The sequence below is a fragment of the Tasmannia lanceolata genome, unplaced genomic scaffold, assembly GCF_043159265.1.
Source record: "Tasmannia lanceolata isolate RefF3 unplaced genomic scaffold, GAP_Taslan_0.1 ptg000003l, whole genome shotgun sequence".
In the NCBI taxonomy this organism is placed as follows: domain Eukaryota; kingdom Viridiplantae; phylum Streptophyta; class Magnoliopsida; order Canellales; family Winteraceae; genus Tasmannia; species Tasmannia lanceolata.
Window position 1 is genome coordinate 6,553,627 of NW_027518680.1, and position 19,081 is coordinate 6,572,707.

A 19,081-nucleotide genomic window follows, 5' to 3' on the forward strand; every position below is an offset into this window, starting at 1 on the left:
GAACATCTCCAAAATTCTTCAGGGGGGGGGGGGGGGGGTTGCAAAAAAAAGTCTTCAACTATGCTTTATTTGCCCAAAAGAGTCTTCTACCCATCAAAATATGAGGCAAAATGGCAAGCCCCACCTGATGCATGTGTTTGAATTGAGCTGGTGGGACCCATCCTATCAAAACATATCACTGGCCATCACGAGTATTTTGGTCCTTCACAAGGTAATTTTCATGTGAAAGACCCGTCAAAATGGCAGGCCCCACCCGATGGATGGGTTTGAATTGAGCTGGTGGGACCCATCCTATCAAAACACATCACTGACGTAATTTTCACATATGAGGACGCTTTGGTCTTTCGTGAGTCAAAAAAAAAAAAAAAAAAATCTGCCGTGGGTATTTTGGTGACAAATTGATGGAATGACCTGATTTGCAAATTTCACCCAAACGTTGTGACGCTACTCGCAAATTGTGAAACTAGAAGACTTTTTTGGCAAATAAAGCAAAGTAAAAGACTTCAAAAAACCTTTTTTTTTTTTGGTTGACGTAGGACGTCCCCACCCCCTTCAGGAGTAGGACTAATCCCTTCAGGAGTAGGACTAATCCCTACGGATACACACAACGACCCACTCACCACGGGCATCAGGTAAGTCGGGGGCGGGATTCGAACACTCGTCAATAAGGAGCAAACCCATGACTTTATGCCGAAGAGCCAACGCCTCGGTGGGTTTCTATGAGGATACTTCAGCAGTTTGGAGAGTTTGTTGTCAGCCCCCAGCCTGTTCTATTATTTTGATAGATATTTTGCTCTTGGTTTTATTTCTTATTTTGTTGTATGTTCAGTTTCTTCTTGTTGTCAGCCCCCAGCATGTTGGAGGGTTTGTTCTTAAGCTTCATGTGTATCCTTATGTTCCTATGCAATATATCTGGTAAGGGTCTTGCCTAACCCCAGCTTACCCATCAACAAAAAAAGGATACTTCAGCAGGCAAAGTTACAAGTAGGGTCTACCTACTCTATGATCTGAACCATTCATCTAGCCCACTATGGATGGACCATGTACCACAATATATCTTCTATGTAAACTGTCTTATCCCTCTCTAATCCATTGAGATTTCTCAGATGAATGCACACCTCTGCCATTTTATATTCCAGCCATCCATTTAAATGAGACAAATTTTAAATTTGAGGGTCAGGACTGTGATGTGAGCGATTTTTAAACTCTTGCTCCATCCATAATGGGGCCCAACATATGAATGGTTTGAATAAGGGAAGTGATACATTAGCTCCCTCTTCTTCTCCAGGCCACACCCTTTAGTGTATCTATGAGACTATGACTACTCTTTTTACACTACAATTGGTTAGTGTAAGGGGGTGAATATATCATTGTGCTTTGAATAATCAACAATGTGGGCCTTACAGTGTAATTTTGCACGGTAATGGAGGGGACGTTTAGACTTCAGAATAAAGAGAGGGGTGCAGCTATCAAAACAAAAGGGGAGTAAGGTGATGAGTGGTGTGTGGGGTCTTCGCCTGCTGAGAAATAGTCACAAGATTTTCCTCGTGATGAGAGTATCTTCCCCCACACATGCTAGAAACCAAAAAGCTCCATTGTCCCATTGATACCCATTTTTGTTTCTAGCATCATATTTGGTGATATGGAATGGACAGAAAGGGCCCTCTCTGCAGAAAACAACCACACTTCGCACATTACTCTCTAGCAGAGTAAAGTAACAGAGATATCGCCCCTACACCCCCTAAACAGGGACAACATAGAGCCCCACCAATGCATTCCCTGATTGAAAATCTTCCCTTTTCAGCTCCCACATCCCTTCCCCTTAACAGACAAGTGAACCTCATTTCAACATTTTTTATTGACCCAGAAGCACCCCAAGGAAAGAAAGATCAAAGAGCTCATTTGAGTCTCCATTCCAATTGTCTTCTTGAAGTGAGGAGCCCACATGACCATATCGAAGCCACGTCAAATCAATCAGTGTTGAGTTAACTCACCATCAACCCCTTCCTCGTGGACTACTGCAGATTCCAGACACAAGAGGGACAGTTGGGAACCATGGCACGACTCTTTGGCAACCTAAAAATGTGTCATAGTCATCTCCAAACATCGCAGTACTGGACAAAATCCATTGTCATTGTCTATGCAACCCGGCATCTAATTTCCTCATCGAGTGTGACATCGTCCCCTTTTCTCGCCAAGGTTTTCCCATCACATGAATCTTCTTACCCTGCAGATGAAATATCAGTTCGTATGACTAGTAGGCTAACAGATGCAGAGTGCTCAATTCAACATTACTTACCGCGTCACTGTAGTGCGAGCTTTAGAGCCAAAACCAGCAATGTATAACACGCCAAACCCATCAAATTGATAAATTGCATGGCTGAAAGTGCTCTCAGTGCGAGGTATTCTGAGCTTTAGAGCCAAATATCACGTATGCATTGAATCAAGTTTGCTAATTCCTATATGATCCAAGGTAAGAACATCTGCAAACATCAAAGAGGATCATGAGATTTTTCAGAGTAAATTGGTATGGACCCAATCCAGTGTTTCATGTGACGATGAAACACAGGGAGATTGACTACAACATTGTTAAAGAAAAAGTCAAGAATGGTGAGATCGCTCCTCTTTACTTCAAGGAGAGATCAGGGTAGCAGAAATTTTTAACAAAGGTCTCAATAGAGATCACCATTCAGATCCTGATTTTTTTTAAGGTGACTTTATTGATAATGAAGGGCAACCAGGGGACAAGATGTCCCCACAAGCCCAGGATTACATCAGCAAAACAAAATGAAGAGATACATTCAGTTTTCGTTGATATTGGAAGTTATGTGGATCGACATAGCTTCCAACAAGACACCATCTTAGGCTAACCGACCAGCCATCTCGTTCGCCGATCTTCTCCTGTCCTCGATTGAAGGATAACCCTTCACATCATGATTGACAAGCTCCACACGTTCACAAGGTTTTAAATTTAGGTTTTGGTTGCCAAAGACATGACATATTGTGGTTTTTCAGTTGGAAATTTCGATGGAAAACTTGTAAAATCACGGAAACATATGGAAACATATGCAAATGATACAAATTTAAGATAAAACTTGAGGAAATGCAAAAATAAGCACAAACAAATTTAGAAAACATCACATAAGCAAGACAATCATCCATAATGGTTTAGGCCCTGTCCATTTCAGATTCTGACAACAGTTTGTCAGCCCCAAGCCGATTATTGGACTTAAAATTACGTTTAATTTTGAGTCTAATAATTGGTTGGGGGTTCACAATTGGCTGCCACAATCTGAAACGGACAAGGCTTAACATCAAACACCTAGTGACATTCATTGTCGCGCGTATCTGATAATTCACTACATGATAGTATCACATATAATTCACACACACAATACATACGCCACATTTCATATTGCAATTCATATAAATATAATTATGCAATACATACTGAAATAGTATACTACTGATACACTACAGTTTTGGTTTCGGTGGGGATTGAAACAGAAACATTTCGGTCGTTTTGTGTTGATTTCAGTGGAATTGTAAAATCATGCATGTTCAAGGGAATAATTCAGCTTGAGGGAGAGTACTAGTGCAAACAAGTTTTTATGGCTGATTTCATTAACGTACTTTACTCCTTTTATCAAGGAAAAGGATAGTTTTTTGAAGGATTCATTTGCCGACCCCAACTAGTTAGGGACAAAGGCTTTTAGTTGAGTTGAGTTGAGTTTACTCCTTTTATCACATGCGCAAGCTATTGTACATTTTGTTTTGCGTTGTATCCTCTTCTCTTCTCCTTTCGACAATATTTGATTGAATCAGATTTTACACGTCATGTGGACAGTTCAGATTGATATGAGAAGGCCTCATTTGTGGCCATGATACGAACTAGGCTTCACCACGATATTGAGGAGCTTTGCTCCATTAGAACATTTCCTGGATCCATTTATACCTTGGGTAAACAAAAATGATTTTCAGATTGTAGATGTGGGAAAACCCTGATGAAATTGCTCAAGCCAATAAACCACATAGTGCAAGCAAGATCTTCACAGAAAATCTCCCAAATCAAGAAGCATCAGCTTGAATTATGTTGACAAAAATTAGGCAGATGGGATAAGTTGAACCCTTAGTTAAGACTTCCTTTATAATCAAGCTAATGGCTAGACCAAAATCAGATGAAGGTACAAGTCTAAATCAGCAAAAAACCATCTTCAAATCACATTATCGAAATCAATGGAATTTCCACTTCTCTGTAGAGGATTAAATAGGATATCACAAAAAGGATAAAAAAGGTGGCCCCATAAAGCCATTCACCAAAAACAAAAACAAAAAACAAAAAGGTGGCCCCATATAACCAAGTCACTTTAGTAATTGTACCAGATGAATCACCTTATCTATGTTTATTATCTTTAAGAAGAAATCCATGACAATAGCCAAAGACAAATGCCAAAATGTATGTATTTTCTTGATGCTGCCAGCCAATGTGTACCAAAGATTCTACAAAACTATAAATGTGATACAAATTTCAGAAAAAGACATAATCCTTCATAACGTCACAAAATAGCATACAAGAACAAGCTTGCAAAGATCAAAATGACCAAAATATCCCCCAATTAATTTTGATCAGTTCAAATACTCTTTAAACTAACATGGTCCACTAGACATTTTAAGATTGTCCCACTTATGTGATGATGATGGTCAGTTGTAAGCTCTTTGGTGAAGACAGTGGTGGTTTGTTCATGCCTTGCAATATAGCATGGAAATACTTCACCACTCTCCACTTCCTCATGACCGAAGTAGTAGGCATGGAAGACTGGGTTCTGTGACAGTTTGATGGCACTTTGATAGTCACAACACAACACATTATTGTCTGACTTGAGATGGAGCACCTACATAGATGCCTCAGCTAAATGAGCTCTACAACAGTTGTGGCCATCGCCTCTTTACTCAATTGTTGCACTCTTGAGTGGGCTATTGCCTTTTGCTTCTTGCTACTCTAATGCCCTGTTCATTTGGGATTATGACAACCAATTGTCACCCCCCAATCCGATTACTGGACTAAATATTAATGTAATTTTGAGTCCAATAATCGGATTGGGGGGTGACAATCGGTTGCTACAATATCAAATGAACAGGGCCTAAGAGATCATCCAAATTGTTCAGCAATATGTTGTACATGATGACAGGGGACTGGTAGTAATGTCCTACTCAGGTCCGATTGGGATTTGCGATGCAAACGAGGCCGAGGCACGGGCTCTATTGTTTGGAATTAAATGGTATTCAAGTCATTCATCTAATCCACTCATCATTGAAGGTGATTCATCAAATGAAATTGTGTGGGCATCAGAGAATTCAAAAGGGCCTCGGAGACTGCAAAATTACTTCGCGGAGATCAAGGATATAATACAAAGGATCCGACCTAGGATCAAACACAGAAGACCGTCGGCTAATGAGATGGCGGATGAACTAGCTAAACAAGGTGTATTGTTGGATTCGATACAAGTTAGGCAAATGGATAATGTAATGGGGAATGGGGATGGGTACTTGGGTAGCATATTTCTGATATGTAAGCTAATTCGACTCTATGCAGGGGGGGCGGTACTGTTGTAGCCTGTTAGGGGACAACTTGTCCCTTATTGGGCACTTTATCAAATAATAAAAGTCAATTTTCAAAACAATATATATATATATATATATATATATATATATATATATATATATATATATATATATAGAGGAAAGTGTTTCTAGTCTACCCCCTAGATAAGCTTATCTACTCCGCCTTTTAAAAAAATACAGTGAGCCCACGCTTCTTGGATGATCCAAACCATTCATAGGATAGGTCCTAACATAGATAGGGTGTGCCCAAAAAATCAGCACCAAAGGGTCATCCTAGCCCTTCATTTTGTTGGGCACACCGTGTCCAAAATGGACGCATATAAACGTGGACGTTTATATGTGTCCATTCTGGGAACCACAATGCCCAACAAAATGAAGGGCTAGGATGACCCTTTGGTGCTGATTTTTTGGGCACACCCTATCTATGTTAAGACCTATCCTATGAATGGTTTGGATCATCCAAGAAGCGTGGGCCCACTGTATTTTTTTAAAAGGCGGAGTAGATAAGCTTATCTAGTCTACCGACTAGAAACACTTTCCTCATATATATATATATATATATATATATATATATATATATGCAGTACCCTGTAGTAGACCTCAGCATTTCAGGACCGTCAGCCCAATTTGCATTCAAGTAACTGGATATCCCGACTCTCTTGTCTTATCTAATTTTGTAAAACAGTCAATGGGCAACAATCCCTCTAAGGCAACTCTAAATGTGCTTCATTGCCTATAAGTATTCCTTTAGAAGATTATGCAAATGCTGGCACACTTAATTTATAGCATGGGTAATATCTAGCCAGGTGAGACTGTGATAGTGAATGCTGCAGGATCCCTGCCATATTTTGGTAAGTATGTGGATCACTAACTTTCTTGCCTTCTCACTGATTTTTTTGTTATAATCAACAAGAGCATCTAAAAATTTGCAATTCATCATACAAAACCAATCAAGTAAATCAAGTGCATACATCCTTTTCGATCGGCACATTCCATCCTTGGAACTTTCTACTTCTCCTCCAAGGAAATAGCAAAGATGACCCAGATCCTTCCTGTCAAAGGATTCCTTCAAGCTATTTTTGAGTTTTTGAATGCCACAAATATCACTTCATGAGATGACGATACCATCAACACAGACCATAACCGCCCTGATCATGGCTGCTTAAAAAATAAGGAGTTATCATACATACTTTTGTATCCATTCTGTTTGAGTGTCTGATGTAGTTTGTCAAGCCACGCTCATGGAGCCTGTTTGAGTCCATAAACAACCTTCCTGAGTCTACTTACATAGTTGCTACTGTACGCAATTTCAAAGCCTTTTGATTGTTCCAATATAGACCTCATCCTTAAAGTACCCATGAAAAAAAATGCATCCTTCACATCCATTTCACTGAGAATCCACCGAAAGATGTTGGCCAAGGCTAAGATGAATCTCACTGTAGTGCTTTTGATAACAAGGTATGTCTTATCATAGTCAAGATCATACCTCTGAATGTACCCTTTGGCCACTAATTGCACCGTGTGCCTGTCAATGGTCCGATTTGGCTTTTGTTTGACTTTGTAGACCCATTTGCAGCCTACAACGTTCCAGTATACTGGTCTCCTCAGCCTTTACTATCTCTCACGTATCATTTTTATACAGGGCTCCATTTCCTCTTGCATAGCTTCTATCCACCAATTATTATATGTCCTCAGTGAGTGTCGTGGGTTCATCAAACCCTTTGAAGAATTGTGCTGCAGCACTTGGTTGTCCTTATTTTGATGAATAAAGTGCATAGCATATGGCTGTATGATGGGGACATCAACAATGCGAAAGAATTCAAGGTTTACAAGAGCAGACATGGACGGGACTGATGGTGGAGACTCTAGCATGGGCCACAGACATGGGCGTCCTTTTTTATTATTTATCTTCTATTTTCGTCATTTTATTTGTAGCCTACTTTTTACACATCAAATCTCATCTATTTGGCATATTTTTTGTATTATTAGAAAGGTTTTTCAATTCCTATCTAATGAGCCCAAGATCACATGATTTTGATGTGATTTGAGCAAGTTATGGGTGTTTTTAGGAAGTGGTATATGTCTATTACGGGATTACTATTTTAGTTAAATTTTTAACTTTATTTACTTTACTTTGGATCAGATGAATGGTTGAGATTAGTTTTCAACTTTAAGTTATCATATAGGGTTTCTTTTTTTATAAATACATCTTATGAAAGCAATGTAAGGGACTTTGAATATTGAATAGAATTGAGGTTTTGCTTAAAGCCAAAAACTTGGGTTTTCTTCTTCTCCCTTCTTCTTGGTGGTTTGGAACCATCCTTCTCATCTTCTCTATTCTTCTCTACTCTCTTTCTCTATCAACTCTGCACAACAAGGTTAGTACATCAATCTTTTCAGTTTCTTTGTGTTTTGGACCCTTAAGTTGAAAAAAACCAAAAACCGAATATCTTGTTTGTTCTTCAAAATCAAAATCTCAGAGCTGAGATTTTGAGGGCTTGACTTTGTGATTAAACCTCAGTTAAAACACTCAAGATCCCTTTCCCTAAACCCCTTTTGAGCCTAGTTGAGATTTCACCCCTTTCAAGCCCTAAAACTAGTTTTTGAGATCCCTAGCCTAAACCTACCATCAAAACCCCTCCCTAAACCCTAGATTTACTTCATTTTACCTTTCTAGATCATAACTATAATCTGGACAAAAGTATAACCCCAAAATTCCAGATCTGTAAAATTACCGAAATACCCTTTTAGTCTAAATCTGGACTGCTTTGAACCCCTCATTGCTGTTGATAATTTTCTGATGTTCTTCATTGATTATTACTATTTTCATGCTTGTTTACACCTAATTCATCGGTAGTTGCGTTAGCTTTTAGTTCTTTTAATTGGTTGCATGCGTAAACTAAAACCTAGTTTAGGACTAATTTTGCCATTAACAATCCATCTATAAGATGTTTTACCTACTGATTAATTTGCATAAGTTTTATTTCTTGTTAATTGTGATTTTTCTAATTATTGAAAGCATTTAACGTCTCGTTATTGCTGCTGCCCCGTAGTAAAATTAGAGCCAGATCAGCCCTATGTTAGTTCTTTAGGTGTCTGAGTCTTCCGTGTTAACCCTAAATCTTTCCTAATGCCTTTATCCCATTAGAGTGTAGGAGTCTCCGTAAATTAGGTGTTGTCCTGCATCACTGTATAGATTGCATGTTGCCAGTGTAAGTTGAGTTGAGGGTGATGTGGATGCGTTGTGACAGCCATCCGACGAGACGACTTACTGTACCCATTAATCTCAGTATCTTACATCCAACGGTCGGTGGGTCATAATCATAAAAGTGGGACTCATCAAGAAACACATGACATGAGATTAAAATTTTCCGTGTAATAGGTGAGCAGCACATGCATCCCTTATGATGATCATTGTTCCCAACAACGATTCATGAGTGAACCCATTTGCCACTGTTGAACCTAACATAGTAAACAAGAAAAGATAAAGAAGTGAGCGAGAAGAAGAGAGTCCCTTAAGGGAGCTCCATGCAAAATGATGTATAATATATATGTGTGTACTAGGGTTACATGTACAGAGTCCAAACTCGCATATACAACTTCGCAAAAGTGAACAATTCGCTAGACCAGGGAAAGGGAGTGGCACAATAATTAATTACTTTGATCATTTATCATATTTTTATATTTTTATTACAGAATTGTGTAATTATTTTCTATTTGCTTTCATTTAAGATTGGGAATGCGATATAAGTACTTGTACTTAATTTAGTGATATTTGGAGATCTTCAAATTTTAAACATTTCAGGTAGGATTGGAACTGGAATTTCCATTTTGAATAAATATGAATTGCATACATGAGGTTTTATGTTTTGTTTATTAAATGTATGTACTATGTTTGCATACATGAGGTTTTTTATTTTGTTTATTAAATATATGTACTATGTAGTATGTACTATGGAATGATATTCTTGTAAAAATATATAAAAAGAGAGAGAGAGTGTGTGTGTGTATACTATAGAGACCCGAATTAACGCTCCAAACTGACCCACAACCCTCATCGTACCAGAACGAACTGCATTCCAAGTAACATTGGTCTAAACTAAATTCATTTAATTTAATTACGGCTCATTTTTATGTGGGATTGTGTCTTGAACATGTTCATTATGAATGGCATGCTCATATCTTCTTCATTTTACTCTTCTAATATGTGCACATCTTAGATTTATGTTTTCAAGTGAATTATCACTCTAAGAAAGCAAATAGAATAGAGGGAGTCAAAAGTAATCACCTGCTTTAAAATCTTGCAAAATAGTAAAGCAATAGGTAATAATTCACAGGTTTGTACTTTGCTTCTACATCATCTTTTTCTAATTCTTTGTTATGTCTTTGTATTCTTCTATTCATGCATCAATTAAATTACATCTCTACACAATTAACACAGGGAGGGAGTTAGAAGAGTTGTAGGAGAGGAAACAAAAGAAAAAGAATGCTATGAGCCACAGATAACATGAAAGCAATACATACAAATATGAAGGTCCAATTAAGTAGCAAATGTGTCAGATTGCTTATATGGATCCACCAGATTCTCCTACTATACAAGGCGCAATTATTCAACCGTGTTTCAGTATCATCATAGAAATTGTATGAGGGCACTTGGATCTTTAGTTCTGCTTAAAGCAAATCAGAAGTGCAAAGATTCAGTACCATCATATAAATTGTATGGGGGGCACTTGGATCTTTAGTTCTGCTTAAAACAAATCAGAAGTGCATACATTGATACAGCAATATATATATATATATATATATATGAGGAAAAGGAGTGTGCGGTCGAGCGCACCTAAGCTTAGGTGCGGTCGAGGGCCCAAACACATGGGTCCCACATTTTTTGTGTTAATCAAAACCATTCACTTGCAAGGCCCCATCATAGATAGGGTGTGTACAAAAAATCAGCTCCATTGGATCATCCTAACCCCTCCAAAAGTGGAGGGCAAAAATGGGCAAATTTGTGGCAAACGGTGTCTGTCCATTTTGACCTCCACAAATGGATGGGTTAGGATGATCCTATGGAGCTGATTTTTTGTACATATCCCATCTATGTAAGGGCCTTTCAAATGAATGCTTTGGATCATCCTAACAAAGTGGGGCCACATGAGTTTGGGGCCCTCGACCGCACCTAAGCTTGGTGCGGTCGACCGCACAATCTTATTCTTCTATATATATATATATATATATATATATAGAGAGAGAGAGAGAGAGAGAGAGAGAGAGAGAGAGAAGTGTAGCTACACGTACGGGTAGCTAACTTAGCTACTCCATCGGCTTAAAATACAGTGGGCCCACATTGATTGGGTGATCCAAACCATTCATTTGATAGGCCCTCACATTGATAGGGTGTGCCCAAAAAATCAGCTCCATTGGATCATCCCAACCCTTCAAACTGTGAAGGGTTTTACACGTCCATTTTTGCCTCCACAGTTTGAAGGGTTGGGATGATCCAATGGAGCTGATTTTTTGGGCACACCCTATCAATGTGAGGGCCTATCAAATGAATGGTTTGGATCACCCAAACAATGTGGGCCCACTGTATTTTAAGCCGACGGAGTAGCTAAGTTAGCTACCCGTACGTGTAGCTACACTTTTGTCATATATATATATATATATATATATATATGAGAAGACGGTTCCTACACATATGTGTAGAGAGTTCTCTACACACTAGCTTAAAATACAGTGGGGGCCCACATTGTTTGGGTGATCCAAGCCATCCATTTTAAAGGCCCTCACATAGATAGGGTGTCTATAAAAAATCAGATCCATAGGATCATCCCAACCCTACGATTTGTGGAGGTAAATTGGATGTCTTTAAACCTTCACAAATTAGTCTATTTTTTGCCTCCACAGTTCGAATGGTTAGGATGATCCTATGGATTTGATTTTTTGTGGACACCCTATCTATGTGAGGGCCTTAAAAATGAATGGTTTGGATCACCCAAATAATGTAGCCCCCACTGTATTTTAAGCTAGTGTGTAGATAACTTATCTACACATATGTGTAGGGACCGTTTTCTCTCTCTCTCTCTCTCTCTCTATATATATATATATATATATATATATATATATATATAGAGAGAGAGAGAGAGAGAGAGGAAAATGATTGTGAGCTTGAAGCTCATATAGCTTATATGAGCTTGAGGGCCCAAACACATGTGGGCCCACATTGTTAGAATGATCCAAAGCATTCATTTGAAAGGCCCTTACAAAGATAGGGTGTGTACAAAAAATCAGCTCCATAGGATCATCCTAACCCATCCAAAAGTGGAGGGCAAAATGGACAGACACCATTTGCCACAAATCTACCCATTTTTGCCCTCCGCTTTTGGAGGGGTTAGGATGATCCAATGGAGCTGATTTTTGGTACACACCCTATCTATGATGGGGCCTTGCAAATGAATGGTTTGGATCACCACAAAAAATGCGGGACCCATGTGTTTGGGCCCTCAAGCTCATATAAGCTATATGAGCTTCAAGCTCACAATCATTTTCCTCATATATATATAGGGCTCACTGTTCGTGAGCTCGAGCTCATATAAGCTTATACGAGCTCGAGTTCCCAAACACATGGGTCCCACATTTTTTTTGTGGTGATCCAATCCATTCATTTTCAAGGGCCCATCATAGATAGGATGTGTACCAAAAATCAGGTCCATTGGATCATCCTAACCGCTCCAAAAGTGGAGGGCAAAAATGGGCAGATTTGTCGACAAAGTGTTTGCCCATTTTTCCTTCCACGTTTGGATGGGTTAGGATCATCCTATGGACCTGATTTTTGGTACACACCCTATCTATGTGAAGGCCTTCCAAATGAATGCTTTGGATCACCCCAAAATATGTGGGACCCATGTGTTTGTGGAACTCGAGCTCATATAAGCTATATGAGCTTGAGCTCGAGCTCACAAAAAGTTTTCCCATATATATATAATGTGTGCCCACTGTGTTTTTGGTCGGCGGACTAGAGAAGGTTCTCCAGTCGACCGACTAGAGACACTTTCCTTGGAATGCTCGTTTATTTCCATGTGTAATCTCATCCATAAAGTGACTGCATTTGGTTCTATACGATTCTGATACTGATTTACAACAAAAGAGGACCACAAAAGTGCAGAATTTCAGTTAGCAAGAATCATTGCAGAACACTTAATGGGTAGTCCATAATAATGAACAATTGAGATAACAACTACATTAACAAATGGCATTCCAGAATGCAGCAGCCCTAGAAAAGCACACAAGCCAAATAAAGTTCAAGAAGCTTCTTATTTATTGGACAGAATATGTAGCCCAAGAAAGAGAGAAGAGTTAGACCGACCCTCTTTCATTACAATCTTTTAAAGGCTTACCATTCCAAAATAATATAACTCAAGCGACTTGCAGCAAAGCATTTCTTTCAACAAGGATGATACTCTCACTAAATCAATAAATTTCCCATTTAAAAAAAGCATCCCAAAGTCTTACACTTCCCACACAATATTGAATGCAACAATCCCATCATGTCTGGAATGATTTATCACAAATATGTCATTATATCCATATCGGTGATATTGACTTCCGCACCCATGTTTCTTCACTACGGAAGAGACGTAGGCATCATTTTGTGAAAACTCTCTTCATGATGATCACATATAAAGATACAGAATAGAGAAGAGGAGAATAGAAAAGATGGAGTCTAAACTCAGTTCAATGCTTCATTAGTTCGAAAATACTGTTTACAGTGATAATTTATACGACATGTGGCCAAATGACCAAAATATCCCTAGTCTCAAAATTCGACTATCTTGAACACTACCTCTTGAGCTGATATGTTGTGTGGCACATGTTCACTTTGTTCATCAAGTAACGATGATGATAGGCTATAAGCCCCTTCGTGAATACATCAGTCAATTTTCCTTTACTAGACACATAGCTGGGGTAAATTCACCATCTTTTACCTTTTAACATATGAAATGCTAATCTACCTCAATGTGCTTTGTCCAGGCGTGGAAGTATAGGTTTTGAGATAATTTGATGTCACTCTAATTATATCAGTAAAGAACAAGTGTTCTTGATCTCAAATGTAACTTTTATACGAGATATCCCAACCATATATGCTCAATTGTAGTGAAAGCCATCGACCTGTATTCCACCTTTGCACTCAATTTGGCTACACTTCTTTGCATTTTGTTGCTCCATGAGATTAGATAGTTCTTCAGTAGAAGAAAATATCTTAACACTGACCTTCGTGCGTCTGGATCTCCCCAGCCTGCATCTCAATATCCACATACTTTGCCTAATCCTACTATGCCCCGTAGAGTAGCCCATGATCTAACATGTTCTACTACTGTGCCCACTAGAGTAGCCCATGATCTAACATGTTCTCTAATGTACCTCAAAATCCTCTCGGGTGCCTGAAGGTGTTCGTCTCTAGGATCGTGAAGAAGATGACAAACCTAGTTCACCACATAGATTATGTCAGGTCTAATAAGAGCTAGATACTAGAGTGCTCCAACCATACTCCTATATGTATGAGCCATTCAAAAAAAAAAAATACTCCTATATGTTTGAGAATCATGGATCTACTACCCTTCTTTTGCATTGATTTCTTGCTGTATACCATAGTTGCACTAACTAGCTTGCAATTAATCAATGTAAAGCTATCAAGAAGGTCCACAGCATACTTCTTATGGGGCGAATACATCCCATCTTAGATCTTTCCATCTCCATTCCAAGGAAGTATCACAGCCCACCTATGCATTGTTTTAAAATGCGGATGGGGGTCAAAACGTAGCCAAAGCAAATCCTAGTCGACTCAGCATGACGCAGCTGAGTAAGTGGTAGACACGGGTGAGTACCCAGTTGACGTGGTCATTACTCGGGTGACTCAAAGGAGTTTTGATTGACTTTGTGGGGCAAAAAGCGGACTTGGACAAGAACTCAACCAAGGTAAAAGGAAGTCGACTCGAGGGAGTCCACGAAGACGCAAGGGAGTTTTGAAACTATGATCAACATGATAAAACCAATAATCATGCAAGAAGCAGAAGAGCTTACAAGACTGTAGTATCTCCAGCAATAAAAAATCATCATATCCAGCTCCAGAAATTCCATCATTAAAAGGCTCACGCTGAAAATTAAAACTTCCAAATCCTAAGCTTCTAGATAACCTTTAGGGCATGTCTGGCAGCCGGGATTTTTTTTTCATGATAAATTGGTGTCTCCAAGTGGTGAGAAAGGGCGGGTGAAGTGGCGAGAAAGGGGCGGGTGGAGTGGCTAAAAACCAGGAAACAAAAATCAGGAAACAAAAATCCAGTCTCTCCAAGTGTTAAGAATGGCTAAAAAACAGGAAACAAAAAACTCTACTCAAAATAGGATCGACTTTTTCCTTATTTTTAGCCACTTCTCACCGTCATCTCAATCGTGGCCTCTCAAATCTCTCTCCTTCTCTGACTGTCCTACCCCTCTCTCACCACTTGGAGACACCAATTTATCATGGAAAAACAACCTGGCTGCCAGACATGGCCTTAGTTGAGATAGAAATCATGTCACCTTCATCCCGATATCCTGACATTTAGAGAAGTAGCCAAGTCTAAAATAAATTCCCGCAGATAGCTATTTTATTATGCTCTCTGTGCATCTGTGAAGTCAAGATGAATAAAGAATTAGGCCAGAAAATGCAATGCAACAGTGAAAATTGAGTTTTCAGCTCCTTAGAATACGCTAACAGTACAAAAACAAAAGAATGTGAAAGCACCAAAATTTACTGCACATACCTTAAGTATATTGCTTGAGAAACTGACTGTCCTTAAATAGCCACACAAGAAAAGGATTTCAGAATTTATCATCCGGTACAAAACCCTTCCGCAGCATTTCATCATGCAGTCGAAACGCCTCTTTTAAGTTGTCTTGGGATACATATCCATTTATCAAAGATGTATAAGTTGATCCATCAGGTACTAAACCTCTCTTAATCATCTTCTTAAAGATCAAATCAGCCTCTTGCATTCTACCTTGTCCACAGAAACCAAACAGGACTGCATTGTATGTAATAACATCAGGTAATATCCCTCGTGCTTCCATTTTATCAACCAAAGCAAAAGCCTCACACATCTTTTCTTCTTTTACAAACCCATGAATAAGAGTATTATATGTTATCCTATCAGGAACAATGCCTTCTGACATCATTCTGTTCAGAAACTCTTCTGCCTTCACTGCATTCCCTGATCGACAATACCCTTTAATAACAGAGTTATAAGTAACAACATTGGGGAAAATGCCTTTTGCCACCATTTCATCCCATAATTGGAATGACTCAACAACACGCCCTTTACTACAGAGCTCATCTATTAAGATGCTATATGTAACATGATTAGGAAAGATTCCTTGGTGGATCATAACATTCCACAACTCATTAGCCTTCTCCATGTCACCATCCTTGCAAAATCCGTCAATCAATGTATTGAATGTGACAATGTCAGGCTTAAGATTCCTTTCCACCATCATATCAAACAAATATGATGCTTTCTCTACACAACCATCCTTACAGTATCCATAAATCAGAGTGGTAAAAGTGTAATAATCAGGAGCTGTCCCTCTTTCTACCATTTCATTGAAAAGCTCATCGGCATCTGATAACCTCCTCTCCTTGCACATCCCATTCAAGATAGCATTGTACGTCACTACATCTGGAAGACAACCTTTCTCTACCATTTCATCCCGCATCTTGAGGGCCTCAGAGATTAAACCGGTCCGAGAAAACCCACCAATTAGCATAGTATAAATCACACTATCTGGAACCAAGCCAACACCCTTCATATCTCTAAAATACACTAGCGCCCGATCAAGATCACCTTTCCTCGAGAACAAGCCAATAAGCAAGCTAAAGCTTACCAAGTCAGGAACAAGACCATGACACAACATTTCCTCATATATCTTCACAGCATCATCCGCATTACCCTTTCTGCAACATCCACCAAGCAGTATATTATAAGTAGAAGTATTGGGATTCAATCCAGTAGCCAACATCTCATCCAATATTTCCATTGATCTCGCATATTTTCCATTCTTACAAAACCCATTTATAACAGCATTATAGGCAATTACATCAGGCCTTAAGCCCCTACCCGACATCAAATTCATTAACCCAATTGCTTCTTCTAAAAGCCCTTCACGACAGTGCGCATCAATCAATGTATTATACGTCACATTATCTGCAAAAACACCCTTCCCTTCCATTTCAGATAAAAACGATTCTACATTTTCCATCTTATCCTCCTTGCATAATGCGTTAATCATGATATTCAAAGTATATACATTCAACTGAATTTCGCTTCCCTCAACTTCTCTATAAATCCCCCACGCCATGTCAACCCAACCAACTCTAACTAACCCCCCAAGAAGGCTATTACAAGCATTTATCGATAGTGAAAAGCCCCTATTTCTCAAAATCCGAAATGCCTCAGAAGCTTCTCTCAATTTCCTAGCTTGTACATAGGTTCTAATCAACAAATCAAAAACTAACGGATTCGAATTGCAATTTTGATATGTTGATACCAATGCCTCGATGATTTCTGGTCTCGTAACGCCTCTCTTTCGAACCATTCGAAGAATTAACACCTGTGCATCAGAAGTCCTTCGACTTCTTACTAGTATATGAATCATGGCGCTCAATGAATCCGAAGAGTGCTTAAAAACCTTGCTTTTGGATACAAAATCAATGAATTTCTGCCCTAAATGCAAATTTCTACTACATTTGTATAAAACATTGACAACTACTGAAGGATTTAATCTGTGATAGACAGTATGAGAAAAATTGGAATTTCCGCGATCTAGGTCAGAAAAAATCTTGTCTGTGATATAGGAATCGGAGACGGATTGTACGAGATATGGATTCGCTGTCATGGGATTTTTTTGTAGGGTTAGGGTTTCACTAGGGTTAGGGTTTGGGAGGAAAGAGATAAGGCGAGAATAGAGAGAGTGATCGCACCTGGGAAGAACAATTGAGATGCTTCGGACATTTGCCATTTGAAAATGCCACCGTGGGTGGGTTTCTAATTCATAGTTGTAGGATACTTGGGTTTAAGAGGCCGTTTCTGATTTAGCGACTAGCGAGGGGCCGCTAGGCATAGTGGGACCCACCATAGATTGATCTGAACTGTCCATTTTAAAGGCATTGGCTTTGTATCCTTAGATGGATTAAATGAATAAGAAAAGTGAGCTTGTCTGGCTATTTTCTCACGTAAAAAACAGCCGCAAAATGCCTTTCTGTGAAATTCCCTAGCAAAGCTCGTCTAATAATGGACGGTTCATGAAATAAGAAATAGCGGAAGAGATAAGATCCTCTCGGTTAGAAGTAGTCCTGGCAAACGGGCGGGCCGGGGCCGGGCTTGACCCGGCCCATACGGGTCCGGGTTTAAATGACCGGGAAAATTTTACAGGTCATTGAGCTCGGACCTGCACTCGGCCCGCACGGGCTGGGTCGACCCGCGGCCGCTCGGATTTTTGCTGTATTTTTTTTTTAGATTTTTTTTAATAGGGATTCGCTAGCCACTTTCGCCGAGGCTACTTTTCGGCTTGTCACCCATCCATCATTTGTGATGATCCAAACCATTCATTTGCAAGGCCCCATCATAGATAGGGCGTGTACCAAAAATCAGCTCCATTGGATCATCCTAACCCCTCCAAAAGCGGAGGGCAAAAATTGGCAGATTTGTGACAAACGGTGTTTGTCCATTTTACCCTCCACTTTTGGATGGGTTAGGATGATCCTATGGAGCTGATTTTTTGTACACACCCTATCTATGTAAGGGCCTTTCAAATGAATGGTTTGGATCATCCTAACAATGTGGGCCCACATGTGTTGGGCCCTCAAGCTCACAATCATTTTCCTCTTTATAATAATGTATTAAGTTTTTAATGAAAAATTAGGAAAAAATGAGTAGAAAAATTACCAAAAGAATGTATTAAAATATGACAATTACCAAAAAAAACCTACAAAGAAAATTAAAAAATTATGACATTTACAGAAAAAAAAAAGACCAAAATTATACTTTTGTACTTCACTACAGGCACTCGCGGGTCCACCCGGCCCAGTTTTGACGGGCCAGGTGGACCCGCGGGTCAATTTCAAACGGGTCACAAATTGATGATCCGGACCTGGAATTTACGGGCGGGCCGGGTGGACCCGTGGGTTTGGGTCACTTGTTGCCGGGTCTAGTTAGAAGAATATGATGTTGAAGTGGTGAAGCCTAAAAGATTCTCCTGGATATAAAAGCCAAATCCAAATTTTGGAGACGGGGCGGGGCATATGTACAAATGTCAAATGATGAAATCGGTATTACTAAACCAATGACTCTCAACCCCTTGGTGCTTCTCTACCAGTCACACCAAGGTCCTTTGCAAATATCTTCAACAGTAAGGGGTTGGACCGCTACTGACA

At 39.3% G+C, this 19,081-nt stretch overlaps 1 protein-coding gene across 3 annotated transcripts; it reads right to left on the bottom strand.

Annotated features, from left to right (window-relative positions):
• Positions 1–1,353: 1,353 nt before the first annotated feature.
• LOC143849550 (Tetratricopeptide repeat (TPR)-like superfamily protein) lies at positions 1,354–17,762 on the bottom strand. 3 transcript variants are annotated; one of them, XM_077358608.1, is made up of 4 exons: positions 15,417–17,762; positions 15,193–15,280; positions 2,300–2,483; positions 1,354–2,227 (listed from the first exon to the last, which is right to left on the bottom strand). In XM_077358608.1, exon 1 carries the CDS (start codon positions 17,665–17,667, stop codon positions 15,475–15,477), a length of 2,193 nt encoding a protein of 730 aa, XP_077214723.1. In that variant the 5' UTR covers positions 17,668–17,762; the 3' UTR covers positions 1,354–2,227; positions 2,300–2,483; positions 15,193–15,280; positions 15,417–15,474. The 3 variants fall into 3 exon arrangements, with proteins under 3 accessions (XP_077214723.1, XP_077214727.1, XP_077214732.1); XM_077358612.1 differs by lacking the exon at positions 15,193–15,280; XM_077358617.1 differs by lacking the exons at positions 1,354–2,227; positions 2,300–2,483 and adding an exon at positions 10,026–10,289.
• Between the last annotated feature and the right edge of the window lie 1,319 nt (positions 17,763–19,081).